Source organism: Calidris pugnax, unplaced genomic scaffold, assembly GCF_001431845.1.
Source record: "Calidris pugnax isolate Ruff unplaced genomic scaffold, ASM143184v1 scaffold44, whole genome shotgun sequence".
Lineage (NCBI taxonomy): Eukaryota > Metazoa > Chordata > Aves > Charadriiformes > Scolopacidae > Calidris > Calidris pugnax.
Window position 1 is genome coordinate 46243676 of NW_015094506.1, and position 19627 is coordinate 46263302.

Below are 19627 nucleotides of genomic sequence, written 5' to 3' on the forward strand. Positions count from 1 at the left end.
GGGGGGGGGGCGAGTTCCAGGCGCCGCTTGGGGTAGGGTAGGGAGCCGGCCGGCTCGGTGAGGGGCGACAGGGCGAGCGGGTCCACGAGGGGGGTGACAGGGCCGGGGGTTGCCCCGGCCGTAGGCGCATCCCCGGCGGGCCAGCGGCGGCGGGCCGGCGGTGAACCCGCTCTTGGGCGGCGGGAGAGGGTCCGCCGCCGCGCCCCCCCGCCCCGCGGTGTGAAGCCCGGCCGGGGGAGGCCCACAGGCCCGCGGCCTCCGGGAGGGAGGGATCTCGGGCGGGAGCTCGCGCGGGTGCCCCCCGCGATGAGGGGGGCCCTTCCCGCCAGGCCGTGTCACGGCCCCGGCCGTCCCTGAGGAGCCTCGGCCTCCCGCCGCGGAGTTTGTGGTCCAGGGCTTGAGCCGCTGCCCTACGCGTTATTCCCGCTCGCTCGGTCTGACTTGCACGGAACATCTCTTCCGTGGTAAGTTGCCTTAATGCATCTCGAGCTGCTTTAACGCCTGTGTCAGGTGATAGGACTTTTTTTTTTCTCCTCCTTTCCTTTCAAGGTCCTACATTTCAGCATCTTCACCTTCATCTCTCACCTCGTCTCTTTCTTGTGTTTTACACACCTTTCTCTTCTTTTGGTGCTTTCTTATTCCTCACTCCATTTTTTCCCCTTTATACCCTAACCCAATGACAACCTGTCCGCCCCCTACGTATTGTCCTTGCTTTTCAGTGTGGGAATCTAAATGTTAGGCCACTTTCCATCAGTTAAAATTTCTTCTGTCACGTTCATTTCTCTGGTAGGTGTTTTATTTGCTGTCTTTTCTATGAGAAACAAAGGGGGAAAATGATTACCCCATAGTTTTGTTTTTATACACAGTCCTTGAGTGCATGGGGCTCAGGTGTATCAGATTCACCAACAAAAAAGTCCATATTCTCAAGCTCTATGCTTGGTATTCTGTCTTTTACTGCTTTTACATGCTACTGGTCACTTGAAAAGTAATGCTGCTGAGTCTTGTGTTTTGTTCCAAATTTGCCCGTGTCTTATCCATCTGTCATATAATTACTTGCAAAAAGTAATTAATTGGAAAACCTGACTTGTTGAAAGAACTTTAATTAATGTTCTGAAATTCTTTGTGATGAAACATTCCTACAGAAAATACAGCTGGTTTTACGATTTTGACACATGAGTTCTCTAATAGTAATGAGACTAAATACAGTGTGTCATCAGTAATTTGCCCGCTCATATCTTCCTGTTGATGATGTTAAGCAGATGGTGGTATCTGTTTTATCAGAGAGAAGTCCGTCACTTGAAATAACCTGTTAATCCTAGTAAGTGAATCCTAGTATCTTTAGCTGCACTTAGAATGGTCACTAAGTGGCAGAAGGATATATTTCTGTTGCATACATTAGTACTTGGCATGAGATGTTTTTGTTTTCCTGGGTTTAGAGGCTAAAAGTGTTCTGTGATTAAATCTCTGGGTTATAAATAGCCCTATGTATTGGGCTATTTCTGTAGCTCAGAAGGTTTTGGTGATCTTCTTTGATTTGCCTCTTTATTTCTGACTCCCTGGAAGAGATAATCCTTTTCTCAGAAGTCTTATTTTTATTCCAGTAAGGTGTTTATGAACGGATGTATGTATGCACATCATACTTGTGTCAGTTTTGACTTTTTTTTTTTCCCAGAGCTCTACAAAATCTTGCAGTTTTCATTTCTGAAGGCGAAGGTTGAGAGTGATACTTGGAACTGGTGTGTTTAAGATCCTGATCCTCGTTTGAAGTGGAATGTTTGTGCAGTTGACTTTTCTGTTGCTATGTTTTGCTGCCAATGTATGTTTTTATTCTGGATATAAATATTATAAAGGATAAAACAGGAGCCTGAGTCACCCGAAAAAGAATTTGGAAACCTAGTTAGTTTGATTCAATGCTTGTAGTAGATTTTTTTCCTCTTGTGTTGTGTGGAATGTGACATACAAATAAATTGTCAGGAACTGTTGGGAACTCCACGGAGCATTTCAAGTACTCCGGTAGTTTTGGATTTCTCCCAAAGCGGAGTTAGCTTTGCTTGTCTCAAAAAGTTGGTCCTGGCTGTATTGATAGCTGCCTAATATTGGTGAGGATTCTGGGAGGACTCAAAACCTTGTAAGCTTTTGAAATAGGACACAGAGTATTGCTGTTGTATTAGAAGGGAGTCATAGGTGCATCAAACAGGCTTCCAGTCAGCGTTGTTAGAGGCAGTAAACCAGGCAGTGAAGGGTGGAGCGGCTCTTGGAGTTGAACAATGCTGTTCCTGTCACAGCTGGCAGGGGTCACTGGAAAGCAGTGGACATTATTTCTTTTCCAGTTCTCCAAAGTTATATATATTGTCTTCCCAGGCTTTTTCGAAGTATCATATCTTCTACTTGTTTATAGTAAAAATTTTGTTAACAAAATAAAAACATCATTTTTTTTTCCTTTTCTCAGGACCCCTGAGAGTGAGAGTGATGACAGTCACAGGGTTGGTTTTATGTTTTGGGTTTGTTTTTTTTTTGGTCTGTGAGGAAGTTCTTTTCCTAATAAACCAACATTACCCAACATATCTGTTGTGTAATAAAAATTGGTGAATAAAAATTCACCAATGTGAATTTTTAATTAGGTTTGCTAAGGACACAAAGCTGGTACAGTTACTTTCTTTGTCCATCTTCTACCGTTTCAGTAACTTCAGTCAGTCAGACAACGAAACCAAATTTAATGGCAACTGAAAGACATCGAGTACTTACACAGTGACAAATTTATAAAACACTTGTCAAAAATACCTGTCAAAAGTTTTATGACTTTTATAACTTCATATTTATTTTGGACCCAAATTAATGTTTTCTCCCAAAGAAAGGCAGTTATAATTGAGTCCCTTCTTTCCTCAGAAGGAGAGCAAATAACTGTTGGCCAGTCTGTGTGCTAAGTTCTGAGCCATTGCGGTGTGTACTGCTACTGGCCCAGCCAAATAGCTGGGGCAGTCAGTAATATGGGTGGGGGGTAGGAAAAAAAGTGTTGGGTGAGGTGGAGAAGGAAAATAGGAAGCCGTGGCACGGTGGTAAAAACAGACAGACTTAATTGTTTCTGCCCACGGAACAAACTAGACTTTTTTTTTTTTTCTGTAATGTTTTCATGTTTTATGAAGGAAACAAAACAAAACTCTTTTAGGATACCTCTGTCAGAGGTACTGCTCCTTCTGACTGTTCAAGGACAGTTGACCGTTACTTACTTTGGGATATGAAAAATAAAAGACTTTGAAAGCTTTGAATACCATGTTTTCTCTCTTGAGTTTACTGTGCTGTAATTCATAAAGGTCCTTCTTGCTGGGTACAGAGGAAACGGTTAACTGCTTGAAGAAATTATATTCAAATTTGTAAGGAGAATGTAAGAGCTTAATAAATTGCCTACAGGGGAAGAGTTAATAGTAATTAAGGCTATAATATATTACGATGTAGTGTTTGGGTATCCTTTACATTTAATCATAGAATAATTTAGGTTGAAATGGGTTGCTGTCCACGGTCATCTATCTGGTCCAACCCCATCTCAAAGCAGGGCCAGCTTCAAAGTTAGAGCAAACATGTATACATATATAGCGATACCCATTATGCTGTTAAGAAGTCTGGAAATATAGCTTATGTTTGTGTGTTGTTTTTTTGTTTTGTTTTGAGGGGAGGAGTTGAGGGGAGGATATTGAAGAGTTCATCGAGGTATTTTCTCATTTCTTAATTTAAATGTGCAAAAGGGATTTTTTCCAAATTCACTTCTGCTGGGAATACTCTTTAAGTGAGACGAGTAGCGTTCAGTATTTAATTCTTTGTTCATTTGAGGTGGTCTTGGTAGATGTACTCCAGAGAGACTAGATGGTTTCCTGGAATGAGTCCAAGCATTGGATTAAGCTCCTATTTGCAAATACATTTGTGGTTCTTGTTCTTAAAAAATAAAATACAATTGCGAAGTGGGAGAAGAAATTAAAGCAATATAGCCTCAAATATGAAGTCATGCAAGCCTTGCATTTTGGAAGTTGGCCAGCGCCAGATGCTTTTGGGGGTTAGGTGGTTGGCAGATGCCAGCCTGGCAGCTAAACACTCTTCGTGTTCAGCTGTCTTAAGGGACAGTTTGTTCTATGCTTGCCCTGCTGCTCATACGCTTTGCTTGGTATTGGCTACTGGCCGTTGTGGGGCTGGGTTAGGTAGAGAGTTTGTGTGGCCAAATACAGTCCAGTGATCTCTTTGGATGTTTTCTTGCATCCTGGATTATGGATTCCCTCAGCTGTGTGTTTATTTTTTTTCTTATTATTGTGTGTTTAAATAGCTGCTTTCTTTTAGAATCTGAGTAAAATCTTGGCTTCAGTGACTTCCTGCAGTACTGAGTTTAACAGTCTAATTATGTGTTGTAATATAATATTGCTCTGTTAAAAGTTTGGCTTTGCTATCCTCTAAGCTCAGTTAATGAATTAAGTTCCCAGTATTATTGGAAGCTGTTGTTTTCTTGACTATATTTTCTGTATATTTTTTTAAATTCTCATTTAATTTATAATTCTTTATTTTTCTGTTCATACTCGCCTGTCTCAACAGGAGAGTTTTTCAAGTGGTTAATTTTTAGCCTTTTTCAGAACACCTTTCCTTCCCCCTGTGTTTTAATGTTCTTCTTTAAATAAAATACATGCATTTCTGGTCAGATTGCACAACTGATCAACAGAGCTGTACTGCAGTGTTTTCCTTCACATCCCTCTTATATTCAGGTGTCTCGGTCCTGCTCTGACCATAGGATACCGAATGGAAGAGCTCATCGAGCTGCCAAATTTCCTTTCTGAATTTGAGATACCTGATTTTAAAGCTTTGTGTGGTGTACGTAGTTCACTCCTCCCCTTATAGATATCACTTGCATTATTGATACTAAATTCTGTTTATGTTGCTTATTCACTGTTAAAGTGGATCCATTTTCTGAGGCTTTGCTAATGTAAGATTAATTGTAATCTGGAAATGTTACTACTTCAGGTTTTCTTTTCTGATGTATAAAAAATAAATATAGTCAGCACTGCTGGGGCTATTTACAGAAGCTTGAGGTTTGGAATCAGGGGAGGGCTCGGTTCACACCATTTAAGGATTTAACTTAGGCAGTACTTTATAAAAATTCTAGTTTAAAAAGGGGGAGAAGGAGACGGAAACAGTCTTAATTAGTCCAGATTAACTCTGTTAATGGTACTTTTGAAGGTTTGCAGGTGGAGGTTTGCAGAGTGTTGGAGCTGGCTTTAGTCAGAGATGCCTCACTACTGGCAATGGCATTAGTGCTCATCTTACTCTGTGCTCTATGGATCTGTGGGGCTGATTCAGGCGAAAACTGCTCATTTGCTTAGTAATAGTAGTCAGATCCTTGAGGCTGTCTCCCGGGTGATGGGCTCCAATGCTAGTTAAAAGAGAGATGGAAGCTGGTGACTGAGGAGGAGTGTGGACTGTGTTAATACTGGTTTAGAGTGGTTAAAACAGTTGTGAAGGCTTGCTAGGCCACCCTGACCTTCTCCATTGGCTCTGCATGGACCTCACATGTCTTTAGTGAATGCTGAAAGTTCCCTCTTAAGAGCTCTAGGAGCAAGAAGGAATGTGGGGCATCTCTATTTATTTGTAAGCTAACATTAGCTGTCAGCGCCTCATGAAGCAGTGGCGTGATGGGTGTTTGTCTTTCTCGTAAAAGTCTAATGGTTAGTGTACTTGGAAAGTTGGAAGTTAAGTTTTTTGTGTGCGCTCATCCTGAGTGGCTTTAATGTCAAACCTCTGGAAAAAACACCACCAAGGGCATGTGTGTACTGAATGCAATCCTGAATGTCTGTCACTATAAGGTGTTCAGGTATGGCAAGCCTAGAGGAACATAAAGAAAGCAGACTGGGAAGATTTAGTCCAAATTCAGTTTTGGGATTAGGACGCTTCTATATGAAGGAGAACGGGGGCGGGGGGGGGGGGGGGGGTGGGGGGCCCAGGGGGGCCCCCACAGGCTGGGGGGGGGGGGGGGGGGGGGGGGCGAGGGGGGGGGGGGACACACTGGGATGTCCCTTGTCCCCCCTGTCATCCCCCCCCCCCCACCCGGGGAGGTGGGGGGGGGGGGGGGGGGGGGTATGTGTGTCCCAGATGGGCCTCCCTAGGATTTGTGTTCTCTTTACCATGGATTGACATTGAATGGGAGACCTGGCAGACCAGCTGTGTGCGATACAAGGAGCTTCTAGGCACCTGAGCAAGCAATAAATAGGCTGTTTTATTCAGACTGGATGCTGCTATTAGTCTTTATTATCCAATTAGCCTATTGCAATGAAAAATGTTGACCTCAAAATTTTGTTCCATTTTCTGTCTGGTTTTTGATCTGTGGCAATGTTTGCTTTTCTCAAACAGCAGTCTATTTAGAAGTCTTTGACATCCTTCCAAAGGCTCTTGGAAAGTCCACATATGTTTTATCACTTGCTCTTGTTTATCAGTTAGCTTGACATGTTCAGAAATACTGATAGACTAAGACATGATCTTCCTTTGCAGAAACTGCTGATTAGACCCTATCAGATAGTCTTTCAGGTATAATGGTGTTCTATTTTTAATGATTGTTTTGAGGAGCTTGCCAGATACACATGTAAGGCTTGTTACTCTGCAATTCCTTGTTTGGATCACTCCAGAGACTTCTTAAAAAAAAATACAGGCTCAGCATTTGCTACCATGTTCCTACAGCAGTGGCTGTTATAAGAGGCTGCAGCTTTTTCTGACAGCTCAGCTACTTCATGCCTCAGCTGCTTCAAAAACTTGCTGGATAACTATTTGTAGAACATGATGCAAACTTGGTCATTTAGGAGTGGTTTTCAACTTCCTGACTGTGCTCATCGAGCAGCCACAACTCCGCTGTGCATTGCCTGGTGACAGATAAACACATCTTCCTGAACACTAAGTCAGTATTTTCAGTGAGACGGATTTATTGTTGCAGAAAATTACAGGTGTGTTTAGAATTAAAGAGGAGAAAAGGAGCATTGGCTGCTCTCTTTGGGTTTCGGGGTTTTTTTGAGTGTTTGTTAAGAAGAATGTATGTATAAATGAAAAATGTAATATTTATAGAAATTCTGTCCCTTCATAAAGTTTTTACAGTTCTAAGAGGAGATGTTTACATGCAATATTTCAGGGATTTCTCATGATAAGATTGTAACTATGTTTAATGAGACGTATATATGTGTGTAGTATTCAGTACAAAAAACAAGAATTAAAAAGAGCAGAACTTGAGGTCGACCAAGTTTTATTTGATTTTTTTAAAGATGCAGCATTTTCAGAAATGTCTTGGCTTGCTAGCAGCTATTGCTTTATTTGGATTGATGGAAATTTTGAAACTAACATCTCTTACAGAAAATAAGAGGCAAAATTAACTTGATCATAGTCCCCATTAAGGGCTTGATTTTTTCCCACTTCATTTAACAGTAGAATATGTTTCAATATTAGTGGCTTTTTCCTAATTAATAAACACTGCAGCAGGCTCAGGAGTAAATGATGAGAGGTGTAGAATCCTGGACTTCTTCGTACAGAGTCCTTCCCCCCTATTTTTACAAGTAAGGTAACTGTCAGATTGTGTCACGTCCCTCCAAAATTAGGAAATTTGCACAGACCTAAAGGCTGAGGGCATAGATTCCAGAAATGGCTACAGCAGTTGCAACAACTGCATGCAATGTACTTTTCCCAGAACCTGAAATAAATCTCAGAAATCCTGATATTCAACATTTTGCTGCTATTTCAGGCAGTTGTGTAATTCACTGGCAAAACAAGTATTCCCTGGGAGACAGTTATTTTCTGTGATACTCCCTTGCTAGTTTGTCCTTCAGATACCAACATTTTTACTGTGAAAGTGAAGATGTTAAAGTCTAGCCTACTTCCCATCAGAATTTGAAAACTGATTCTTGCTGCATGCTCTGTGTCGCAGCTGCAGCTGTGAGAGCTTCCTGCTTGGCATGGTAAGTGATAAAGGACATGGGCTTATAAGGAAGAATAAATATGCAGTGACAGAAATGGGATCAGATACCGTGGTTTGTGGGCAAAATGCAGAGGCCTGAAAAAGTATCTATTTTTCAGTAACTGACATCTTACTGGAGGCACAGGCAGGTATGGATATGCCACCAGATGTCTGTATGTGTCATGATATGTCACATTTGGTACGTTTGTGTTCATAAAGAACAGGGCTTGATGCACAGCAGCCAGCACGGGGTCCGATTCATATTTTGTTGTTGCTGTTGTTGGCCTGATAAACTCCTTAAACAACCAGCAAAACTCCTCAAATGAGTATCTAGGGATAGACAGTGGTTTTTTTCACCAGTTTTTGGGGGGGTGATTGTTTTTTGGTATTTTGGGGTTTTTTATGAGATAGAGTGAGAACAAAGTTTGAAAATTCATTTTCTTTCATGAGCAGTCTTATGAATGCTGGTATCCAAATTTAGCAGAATTGTTAGTGTTAGTTGGGGAAAGCAAGTATGTTAATTCCTTTCTATTTACAAACTATCCTGCTGTTCCTTTGGGAAAGCAAGTATGTTAATTCTTTTTTATTTGCAAACTATCATGATCTTGGATTGCAAGGCAACAACTTGGGGGGGCCGTGGCTGGCATGGCAGAAAGAGTACTTATCATACAGGCTGCTGGATAGGGTCCTTAGGTTAGCAGTGTCTGATTTTTTTAAAAATTTTATTTATTCTTTTCCTTCTCTTTGGCTGCTTCAGATTTTCTTAGGGCTAGCTGAAAGGAACGTGATAAAGCTTCCGCTAAAAGGTGTGATCCTGGGAGTGACAAGTTTCTGTTTGCTTGTATACAATTTGCAATTCTGAAATGCTGTTTTGAGAACAGCGATGCATAGATAAAGTATTTAAACAGAACACTGAGTGCATTATATAGTATTTGATGTTCCTTTTAAAAAAGGAAATGTAGGCTTAATGGTTTGTTTGTAAAGGACATGAAAGGAATGTGTCTTTTGAAACACTGCTTCAAGGGTTTAATCCTGTTCTTGGTGGCAGTGGCAGAACTCCCATGGATTTGAGTGTTGGAAGGATGACTCCTGGTAAGTTTTAGTGGCGTTTCTGCATTACATCGATACCTCTGTTAGTTGGTTTAGCCGTGGCAGAAACAGCTCTTCAGTCAACAGTGGATGCCTAGCATGACTAAGCTGTTTATTGGACTCATTTAAAATTAACTTAAAATATCAAATAATGTCAGCAATTTGATGACGTTAACTTCTATTTTGATGTTGAACCTGGAAAGTGAGGGTGGTTTTGCCTCATTAAAGTTATTTTCTAGCTACGCTTGGCATCAGCAGTTATGTTTACTTTTAAGTGAGTTTGTGTGATACAGATGTTGCTACAAAATGAGTAGTTTAGGCCATAGGCTTTACTATTCTGTTTCATTTTTTTCTTCTTCATACCAGGATTCTTAGTGAAATTTTGCCTGTGGTTGTGAAACTGTGATATGGAGGACCTAACATAATGGTAAAATAGTTGTGGGAAGCAGTTATAACCAAATTCTAGTATTCTCATGGCTTTATGCAGTAACTTTAAAAACTGCCTTTAATTTGCAACCAAGAGAAGTTCTTCTGAAGGTAATAAAAATTGATGGCATTTAAAAAAAAAATTGGGACAAATGCCACAGCTCTGCAATTTTACTCCTAATGATATCTAGTGAGCATGTCAGCTTCATCATTCCAAGATAATAATGTGTTGAGAAGGACATTCAAGTCTTGACTCAGCAGCTGGATGGTATCCTGACCATTCAGGTTAGGATTGTTACAAAGGAAGCAGGCTCCTTGAAATACTTTAGTGATTCACAGTGTTTACAGGCAAGGAAAGCAACTATTTGCCTATGCTTTCTTGCCTGTGTTGTATTTTTAATTATGTCCTTTTGTTAGTTGATACTGCTTAGACTTGTATATTCTTCTAAAAATCACTGTCACTGTGAGGAGCAGTTTTATTCTGAACTTCTGTCAGAGTTTATTTTCTGTAGATTGTCATTTAGAAATATATGTATTTATGTCTGACTTGGTTTTGCCAAAACCCTGTGGATATAAGTAAAATTTTTAAATTTACTTTGAATTTATTTAAATATCTGTAGTGTAGTAGCTAATCCTATCTTACACAATAAGTACTGCAATGCTTGAATGAGCATTTAACTATCTAAATATAGATTTCTGTGGCTTTTGAAAAGCTGCTCATTTAATTGCAAAGTATAGCGTGTACTTACTTAAAATGGAATATGATTATGCTCTGAAATGGAAAAGAAATAACTAAGAAACCTCACTGCTGAATGGGGATCACCACAATCAGATAGTCATCTATTTTTAGTTTTAAGGAAGTAATGAAGTTTTGATCAAAAAATGTTGCGTTATTCATAGCATTAACTGAGTTTGATGTAAATGTAATGAATGTCTCTGTTGAATGTCACAGAGATGTTGTGATCAAGCTTTTGTATTTGGTTGTTCTGTCTGATCTCTGAAGCTGGGAGTATTTTTTTGTGTCGCTCCTAAGTCTTCAACTAGTTAAGATTAAGTTAACCTTGCTGTAGTTACTTTGCACAGGACATTGTGGCACCACCATTGAGTGCAAAAGCTGGTCCCTGTCCCAGATGCAGGAATTTGACCCAGAACATGAAACAAATGGCAGATCCAGAGGGGATGGGAGGAGAAGGCAGAAGTGTAGGCAGTGTTCTCTTCTGCTGGTTTGATTTGTTCACTTTACCCTTTTGGTCCTGATGTGCCTCAAAGCCCAGCTTGTACAGTCTGACTTCAGGATGAATATCAACACAAATTGTCAGCTGAATAACATATTAACTTGTAATGAATATGCAGAGTTCTGAAAATGTTGCCATGCTTGGTTTCCTGTCTAGGTCTCTTGTTCAGTGAGCTGGGGGCAGATGCAGAGTACAGCCAGGGTGGCAGCTTACGTGCCTTGAGTTGTTATCATCCGTTTCTCTTCCAAAAAAGTTAGCTTGAGGCCAAGTGTATCAAACTCATTATACTGTCTCAAAACGCTGTCCAGAAGTAGTGACATGAACCTTTTCACCTTTCATTTCAGTGCTGTCTCAGAAATTGTTGTATATCTCTTGAAGAAAGCATGTGATATTTCCTTGTAGAGGTATTTTTACTTAGCGTACCAAACTCTGTTAAAGTCTTTTGAGACATTCATCCCATGATTTTGTCATATTTACTTTTGTAAGCATAATCTTTGCATTTGTGTATGCAAATGTGTATGCAAATATGCTTCAAACACCACCAAAATAGACTCTATGGAGGATTTAATGTAGAGAGTTTCTTAAAAATACAAAAATCATGGGTAATCTAAATGACAGATTTGTTGATAGAAATCAAATAAATTTAGAATAAAACTATTTCATTATACTTGGTTTATAGTTTTGTGATGTAGTTGTTTCTCAAGGCAAAGGGATTTTGAGTGAATTGGAAAATTGCTGCAAGAAAAAAAAGGTTGCTGCCTTTCAAATAGCATGTCCAATTTTAGCCGTATTTGACACAGTTGGAAGTCTTAGATTCATAAGTTAGTGTTGATTTCCTGAAAAATCGTTGACCTCAGAGAGAGAGAGAGATCAAGTTAATGTAGCTGTTGAGGGAAAGGTTTCTGTGCAGGGTCAACAGTTAGTACTTTACTGCCGGTAAGGAGTTTCTCCAACCTTTTTCTCATCCAGTAATTATGGTGGTAGGTAGCAGCTCTCATATTGTATGTGAGAGGGGATGTTGTTTTAAGAGAAATGAGGAGTTAAAGATCCTCCAAGATGAGTTCACAGAGGAGGGGAAGGCAAGCGGTGCAAGAGTGATCAAAATCTGTACAGCATTCATTCTTCCTACACCAGCACCTCCCTGAGCCGTGGAACTGCTTTCACTGTGACTGTCTGATGTCGGGCACGTTATGTGTGGAGATTATGTATGGCTAAGGGTTTTATGTCGCTTTGTGTCTACAGTCCAGTGTAGAAAATTATTTTAAATTTAAGTTCGCATAAACAGGTATTCAAACAAGAAAGCAAATCCTATTTTAAGCTTTGCATGGGTGAGAAAGAAGGGTAACCAGTCTATGTAATATGCCAAGTTGTATCAAAGTCTCTGTTGGGCTCCATGCTTTATGTGATAGAAATATTTTTAAATTTATTGTGCCATTGAATTCTTAATAATTGATAGTTGCTTAGAAAAACTGCTACTATTATCAGAAACAACTAGGTCAGAAACAATTACAGAAGTTGACACAGTCATAGCTGCCAGCCTTACTGACTTGATGTGATGGTATTATCAACAGTGGAAAAATTTCAGTGTTTTTTTGCTCACTTGCACCAAAAGTCAGTGTCCTGGTATTTCTGAAATTTGATAACAATTGTCTAAGCTCTCTCAGAGACATTTATTTCTATTGTGTTGTAATTTTATCTGAAGTTGTATAAAGTATATTGTAGTTACACTGTTAGAATTCTTAAGTGTAGTTCCTTTTGGGTATTTGATTTCTCTTTTTTTTGGAAAAAGCTTTGTGAAGAAAATATATGGCATGTTTCTTAGAAATCCTCAGGTGCCAGTACAAAATCAATCTATTTGTTGAAGGTTTGTACTATAGTGTACATGGTACATATCCAAACTTACTAATACAGTGTCTTTAAAGTAACGTGCTGTATAAAATATGAGTGCATCCATACATGAGTCAGGGAAGACTGAATAAACAGGTGTCAGTGCAGAACTAAGTCTTTTGGAGGATCATATTTTCTTTCTGAGAAATGTCTTGGAAGATGGGAGTGTTGATACTCCCTTTGAAGAGGGAGTATTTGTGATTTTCATACAAACAGCTGTTATGATCAGGTAATCTAACCTCTGCTTTTATTTTTTAAAAACTGAAATTTTGGTGATGAACAATGTATAATGAAATGCCACGGCTTTTCATAAAGATACTTTTATTTTAATCTATTGCACAGTTCCAGATTCCATCCTATCTGTTGAACGCTGTATTTTTCTTTGCCTTTCTTATCTATGCAAATGCTGTAAACAAATGTCTTATCTTTCTCTTTGTTTTAAAGTCAAAGATCATCTTTAATCTTTCATTACAAAAACCGCCTACAGAATAATAATTCTTTTTTCCTTTTAATGAAGAACTGTAAGGTGCGCTATTGTTGTTGATATTGACAATGTTATCATAAGTTGATATTTTTATCGGAAATATATCCCTTAATCGTGGTTTTTTTTCTGAGATCGATCAATCTTGGAGGAATGCTTGATGCATAGTTTGGTGTTTGGGGGTTAAACTACCCCTCCTCCTCCTCACCACTCATGAGGCCATGGCTGGGATGCTGGGTCCAGTTCTGGGCTTCCCAGTACAAGAGGGACATGGACATACGGGAGAGAGTCCAAGGAGGGGCCACAGAGATGGTGAAGGGACTGGAGCATCTCTCCTCTGAGAGAAGGCTGAGAGAGCTGGGACTCTTCTGTCTGGAGAAGAGAAGGCTCAGGGGAATCTCATTAATGTCTATAAGTACCTGACGGGAGGGTGCAAAGAGGACACCCCCAGGCTCTTTTTAGTGGTGCCCAGGGACAGGACCAAAGGCAACAGGCCAAACTGAAGCACAGGAGGTTCCATCTGAACATCAGGAAACACTTTCTTACTGTGGGGGTAGCTGAGCGCTGGCACAGGTTACCCAGGGAGGTTGTGGAGTCTCCATCCATTCTGTGAAACTCTTTGCAATGTTTTATTAGAGGTATTCTTGTCTTGAACTTTACCGATTATGCTTGATCCTGGAATAATTCAGATAGTACATTTGGAAAATGTGTTTAATATTTTGAAGCTACTTATGCTAACTTCTTCAAAACCTTTTGCATAATTTGTTAGGAATTTATAGCTTTACAGAATAAAGTAGGAATTTCCTTGCATGTTAAATAATTGGTGCAATTATTTGAAAATAACATTCTTAAACTTTTTGGTAAACATAGAAAGAATGCTGAATATTAGGTGGAGCTGAAAACTCAAGCTTTTACCAACTAGTGTTAAAAGGTCACATGTAGTATAATGTGCCCCATTGATGTGTTTTTTTTTTAACTGGGTTTAGGTGTGGCGTATTTGTTTACATACATACATACATTTTAGAAAGGGAATCAGTGAGATGAAAGATTATTGAACACAAAAGTATTCAGATTTCTTGGCAAATATTATAACAGTGGTTTTTTTGGTTTTTTTGTTTGTTTTTTTTAAATTCTTTCTTCCTTTTCTTCTTCCACTGGCTGTTTCCTGCCTTAACATTATGAAATGTAGGTACTAAAATAGTTTAACTGTTATTAATCTGTTAATATCTGAAGTAATCTATTTGTGAAATATTTTAGTTTGATTTTAATGATAACATTCATATCTGAAAGAACTTGCATATTATAATAAAATATCTGGAAAGGATTCTGTAATTCTCACCTAAGCTTTACTTTGATTTTACAGAATGTCCAGTACAAAAGAATGTTTGCAGTTTTATAGAAAGACAATAATTCTAAATCTGAAAACTTTTTATGTTTATTTTCTTTATTCTTACTTTTTTTTTTTTTCCAAACTAACTCTGTCTGGCTGATTACATGAAAGAAAACTTTAAAAATTCATTTTCAAGACAGGAATGTTTTATGTAGGCTGAAAGGTTGCTTTTTTTTTTCCACCTTGAAACTAATGACAGTGATATCAAGGATTAACTAATGCTATTGCTGATTGCTGCCATTAAAACAAACATGCCACTCTTGTTTTTCCTTTTGACTTAGTTTTAGTCTACTATTTTCATCAGTGTATTAATTTTATCATTAGTGGAATCCTAGCAATGATTTCCGCCACCCCCCCAAAAATATCTGATAGCCTGTATGAATTTTTCTTGCATTTTATAAGACAATTATTCCTGGACTTTGGAATACTGTGCTGTGGTAATAACTATAGTTTGGTTAATTTCTCAGAAAAAGAAAAAAAAAAGCTGCATGTGGTATAACTCTTGTGAGACAATAACAGATTGTCTCTGTGCCACCTGGGTTCTCCTGGGAAGGATGGAGGAAACTGAGGCTTCTCGAGTCCTGTAGCAGCAGATTTCTATTTTTTTGTTCACTTAGAGGAAAAAACCCAAACTCTTACTAAGTAACCAGGCAAAGTGTAAAGTAAATATAGTTGTTCAGTGCTTTGCAGGTAATGGGAATGTTTCTACATTCCCTACATTTGCCTTCGTAGGGAAGGTGGAAATAAAGTTCTGTCTTTTTCTGTTAACAGCCTAAAATGACTGTGTGAATTCAGTGGAATAAATGGCGTCCAAAGTAACTGATGCTATAGTTTGGTACCAGAAGAAGGTAAGCTTTCTATTTGTTTTTATGGTGGCTTTAAAAAAAAAAAAAAGTTGGCTTATTGTATTTTATGTGTAAAGTATAGTAAATATAAAGTACTACTGCATTATTGGTTAGCATTGTTTGAGAGTAAGCAGCTTGAAACTAAATATTTAGTGACTGTGTCTAATGAAATTGAATAACTTTTGTTCTATGTTGAAAAATCCTCAATCCCTTGGCTACTTGTGCTATGGAAAAAATGGAAAAAAAATCGTTCTCAGTAGGATGTTAATTAATGAACAGGAGAATGTTGTTTCTATAGCACATAAATGAATCCTTATATTTAAGTAGAAAGTAAGAATTGAAACTTATTTTCTGTGAGTAACAAGGAACTGTGTAATCTCTACCCAAAAGAGGTAGGCTGGGGCTTTTTAGAAGTTAATTAGAAAAAAAACTGGAGGCGAGGACGGGGAATAAGAAAAAGATTTCATTTGGAGATAATTACAGTAGTTACAGTATCATCTGATACTGTATCTTTTGATTCATGTTTGCGCATAGAAATGTCGATGTCTCTAATTTATTATTTTGAAAATTTAAGATCACTATATCCCCTTGACATCGCATCCCCTTGGCTTAATTAAATTGCTTTTAAATAGCTGAAAAAATTGCTAAATTTTGAGATTTGCTTCTTTACTAAGATATAAACAAGTTTGATGATTGTTTTTTATTTCTTGGCTCTCAATGATTTGTTAAGTTTCTATGAGTTATCGTTTTTCTTGAGCCTATGGCTGTCTTTCTGAGAGGATGCATCTTGTCCTTAGGACAATGATGGCAACAGTCTTCAAAACAGAAATTTTGGTTAACTTCCAGCTAAGCAACAGTTAATTTCTGGAAATAAGACAATACTGGTATGGTTTGCTGAGATCTTTACAACTGTGAATTAAAGGTACAGCTGGAAAAGCATCAAAATATATTTTGCTCTACTTCATTTGTAACCAACATTCAATTATGTATTAAAAAATTGAAAATAATTCCGAATTCTCTCACATCTTTTATTCAATCTTTACAAAAAGTATTTTTGTAAAAATATCAGTGGAATTACACAGTGGTTTTGAACTGTTTCTTGATTGCAGGACCAATCCCATCTTTTAAAAATTTGGAGGATGACTTGTAGAAGATTTAGTGTAACAAAATTCAGTGCAGGATCTTATGGAAGGGGAAAGTGATGCTGATTTTACCTGCTTCCACTCATTCTCTCATAAATGACATTCATTCACACTGTCACACGGATAATACCTACGGGTACCAAGTTGTGTGCGTGTTTGGCCAGGCCAGGACCTCTTCTGTGCAACGCAAGAGATGCTGGCTGTCAGATCCTTGTCACGTCTCTGAGGTTTTCTCATTGGTGATGATGAACTAGTCTTTGGATAGATCTTTTATGGTTTTCAGCTTTATGTATTAATGGGCCTTTGTTGCAAGAAAGAGCCTGAAGACTTAGTAAATCTTAAGCAAAGTTCACGCTTGTTATGTTGTTTTGGTTTTTTTTTTTCCTTTCTTTTTCAATACATGTCTGTTTTCCTGTTGGTCATACAGGAAAAGCAATGCCATATGAGATATGCTCCAACTTTCCATCCTCCCCATGTTAGGAAGGCAGGATCTTCTGCTGCTGAATCACTGTGCTGTGATCTCAGAGAGGACAGGCTTTCTGGTCTTCATATGGACAACCCATTCCTCAATTTTACCAGGACACTGCTTCTAACAGGATTGCTCGTTATCAGGACAGGTCCTTCTTTTAACCCTGATTCTGTTGGTCTTTTCCAGCAATTTCACACAAATTTCCATTGATTTCATTCATAGCAACAACAACAGTATTTCTGCTGCAAGTTTCTTTATGCTTTCACAGTGGTCTGCTCAGCCAGAAATGGCATGCTGTATTTATGGCAAGGAGTTGTGATGAGATGACTCCTGTTACTTCATGAAGGACTGGGCTGTCCTCAGGAGGGATAAGATCTTGCGTAAACCAGATGCCAATGTTTTCCATGGCGTGAACAGAATTTAATTGCAATCCACATGGGGTCAGCCAAATGAGCAGGCTCTTCTTCTTTCGGTATGAGGAAATGGAGTCTTATTTTGGGACAAATAGCTGCACTGCAGAAATATTGCATCTTGTGCAAATATTCAGGCTAATTAGATTGTTATTGCTTAGGTCCTATTTATTGAAGGTTCTCCTGGATTAGCCTGATAACCCCAAGGGATTTTTTTAACTTTGTAGTGTGGTGTGTGATCCTTTCCTGGGAACACCGAGGCTCTTTCACCCATGTCCTTGATTTTATTTATCTATTTATTTAAATCTCTTGCAGAACTTTTCTTTTTCCCCTATGAATTTGTTGTTTGTACCAAGAATGTCAAATCGGAGAACAGGAAGAGCTATGCTAGTGCTTAGTGGGTACCAGATGATCTGCTGATTCGTCACAACAGTAACTGAAATTGAAAGGTGGGGAGAGATCAATCAAAATTTAGCACATTCAGGAAGTAAAACATTGTTTCTGGGGCAAGACAGAACCAGGGTTACAGTCATGTATTTGAGTAGGTGGAGTCTGCATAGGAAATACTAAACAAATAACTTGCTTTTTGTGTTTCTTTGTTTTCAATTTTCAATTGTTTCAATTTTCAATTTTAAGGTATTTTTTGATATATTTTTGGATATATTTATTTTATGGGTGTTTAGGTTTGGAGACCTATGTTTCATAGGTCTGTTGGTTTCTCAAAAGTACTGAGTTTCATAGGTCTGTTGGTTTCTCAAAAGTAAGGCATTTTTATATTTCTTTGATGGAAAGAGTTAAGAAATTGAGCTCTTCCAACCGCAATTCAGGCAAGTTTTCCAAACACCAAATTTGCTCATGAGTCATACTATTGTCTGAAATTGAGCTCCTCACGCGAGGATGATTTGGTAATGCGCTTAATCGTTTAAAAGGTCAGACCTTTTATTATGTAAACTTGTTTTTTGTTGTTGCAATAGATTTACTCTGCTTTTAGTGCATTGGAGCTCTTGATTACTGTCTTGGAAAAATACAATAATCAGTTCTTAGTAATTTTAAGTTGCATTGTAGGATTTCAGATAGTGTATTATACCAGCTTGTTATTTAAGAAAGAAAATTGCATGGATGTAGCTTTACTGCTTCCAGTCATAGCTTGTGTTTCCCAGCTGGTATGAATAGTTTTGCAAGGCAAAACCTCTACTGTGTTCCTGGGTGCACTGGGGAGTGTGGCGCTGAGATATCCGTGTGTCAGACAGGCTTTGTCTGGCTTGTTTTCAACACTTTCTGCTGCACTGGTTCTTGCAATATGAGGGTGTGGCAGGGGCGTCTGCATTGGGAATGGTTCATTGCTTTAGTCCCAGACAGCTACCGGGCTAATATTCACACGTATACACTTTGTTAGTTAATATCCTTAGGATTATGGGTATTTACCAAAATACTTAACTAGCTTCAGATTTGTAACTGATGAATTTTATGGAGAAAACCATCATAATGTTTCCTCTGAAAAAAATCTGACACAATTATGTTAAAAAATTTCAGTATTCTATGGTGTACTTTCTGATATTGATACTTTGTGGATACTTGAAGTGTTGCCTCAGTAACAGTAGCTGATGTTAAAAATAATAAAATTGGTAATAATCTAAAATATTGCTTGTAATTTAAGCTTTTTGCATTAATTTCTTATAATACTTTCAAGTTTTACAGATAATAGTAGATGTGCTATTTCTGGTTTCATTTCCAGTTTGCAGACTGATATGTAAATTTATCTTAACAACTTTCTGTTTTTCAGTCCTCATAGAAGCCTTGCTGCTAAAATGGGAAACTTTACACAAATTCATTGATAATATCGCAGGAGAGAATTACGTTGTTCCTTCTTTTGGGGCTGGTTGTAGGGGAAGGGAGAAAGGAACTTCGTGAATTGAACTTGAATGTTGCACCTGATGGCCTATCAGTTAACTTTGCCAATGTAGCTTTCTGCTGTTTCGGGTGTCCCTTGGGTACTGCTTTTAAAGGGCACAATAAAACAAATGAGATGTTTTCTATCTCATGGCTTTAAAGGACAAAATTAGAGTTCTAATTTCATTGCTTTGAAGATCTGTAATATTTAGTGTTTTACAGCTCATTAGTCCAGTATTATACTTGCCAAGTTAATAAAGGAGGAAAAAACCTGAAAACCATGTAATTCCCTGAAGCCGCCTGATTCCCTTCTTGGCACTGAATTCACATGATGCATTGGTGACCCTGGCACCAAAGCCATGTTTTGCCAAATGTTTGGGCTGTATGGCTGTATTACCTAAAA

General features: G+C 38.5%; 1 protein-coding gene across 3 annotated transcripts in view; it reads left to right on the plus strand.

Annotated features, from left to right (window-relative positions):
- The first annotated feature begins 7849 nt into the window (after nt 1–7849).
- The window catches only part of PHTF2 (putative homeodomain transcription factor 2), a 59880-nt gene continuing 48102 nt past the window's right edge, over nt 7850–19627 (plus strand). For 2 of the 3 annotated variants that reach the window (XM_014964190.1, XM_014964193.1), the window contains exons 1-2: nt 7850–7961; nt 15240–15316. In XM_014964190.1, coding sequence (XP_014819676.1) covers nt 15272–15316 — 45 coding nt within the window. In that variant the 5' untranslated portion in view covers nt 7850–7961; nt 15240–15271. Of the gene's footprint in view, nt 7962–12801; nt 12827–15239; nt 15317–19627 lie in introns of those variants that run through there. The other variant, XM_014964192.1, reaches the window with a different exon arrangement.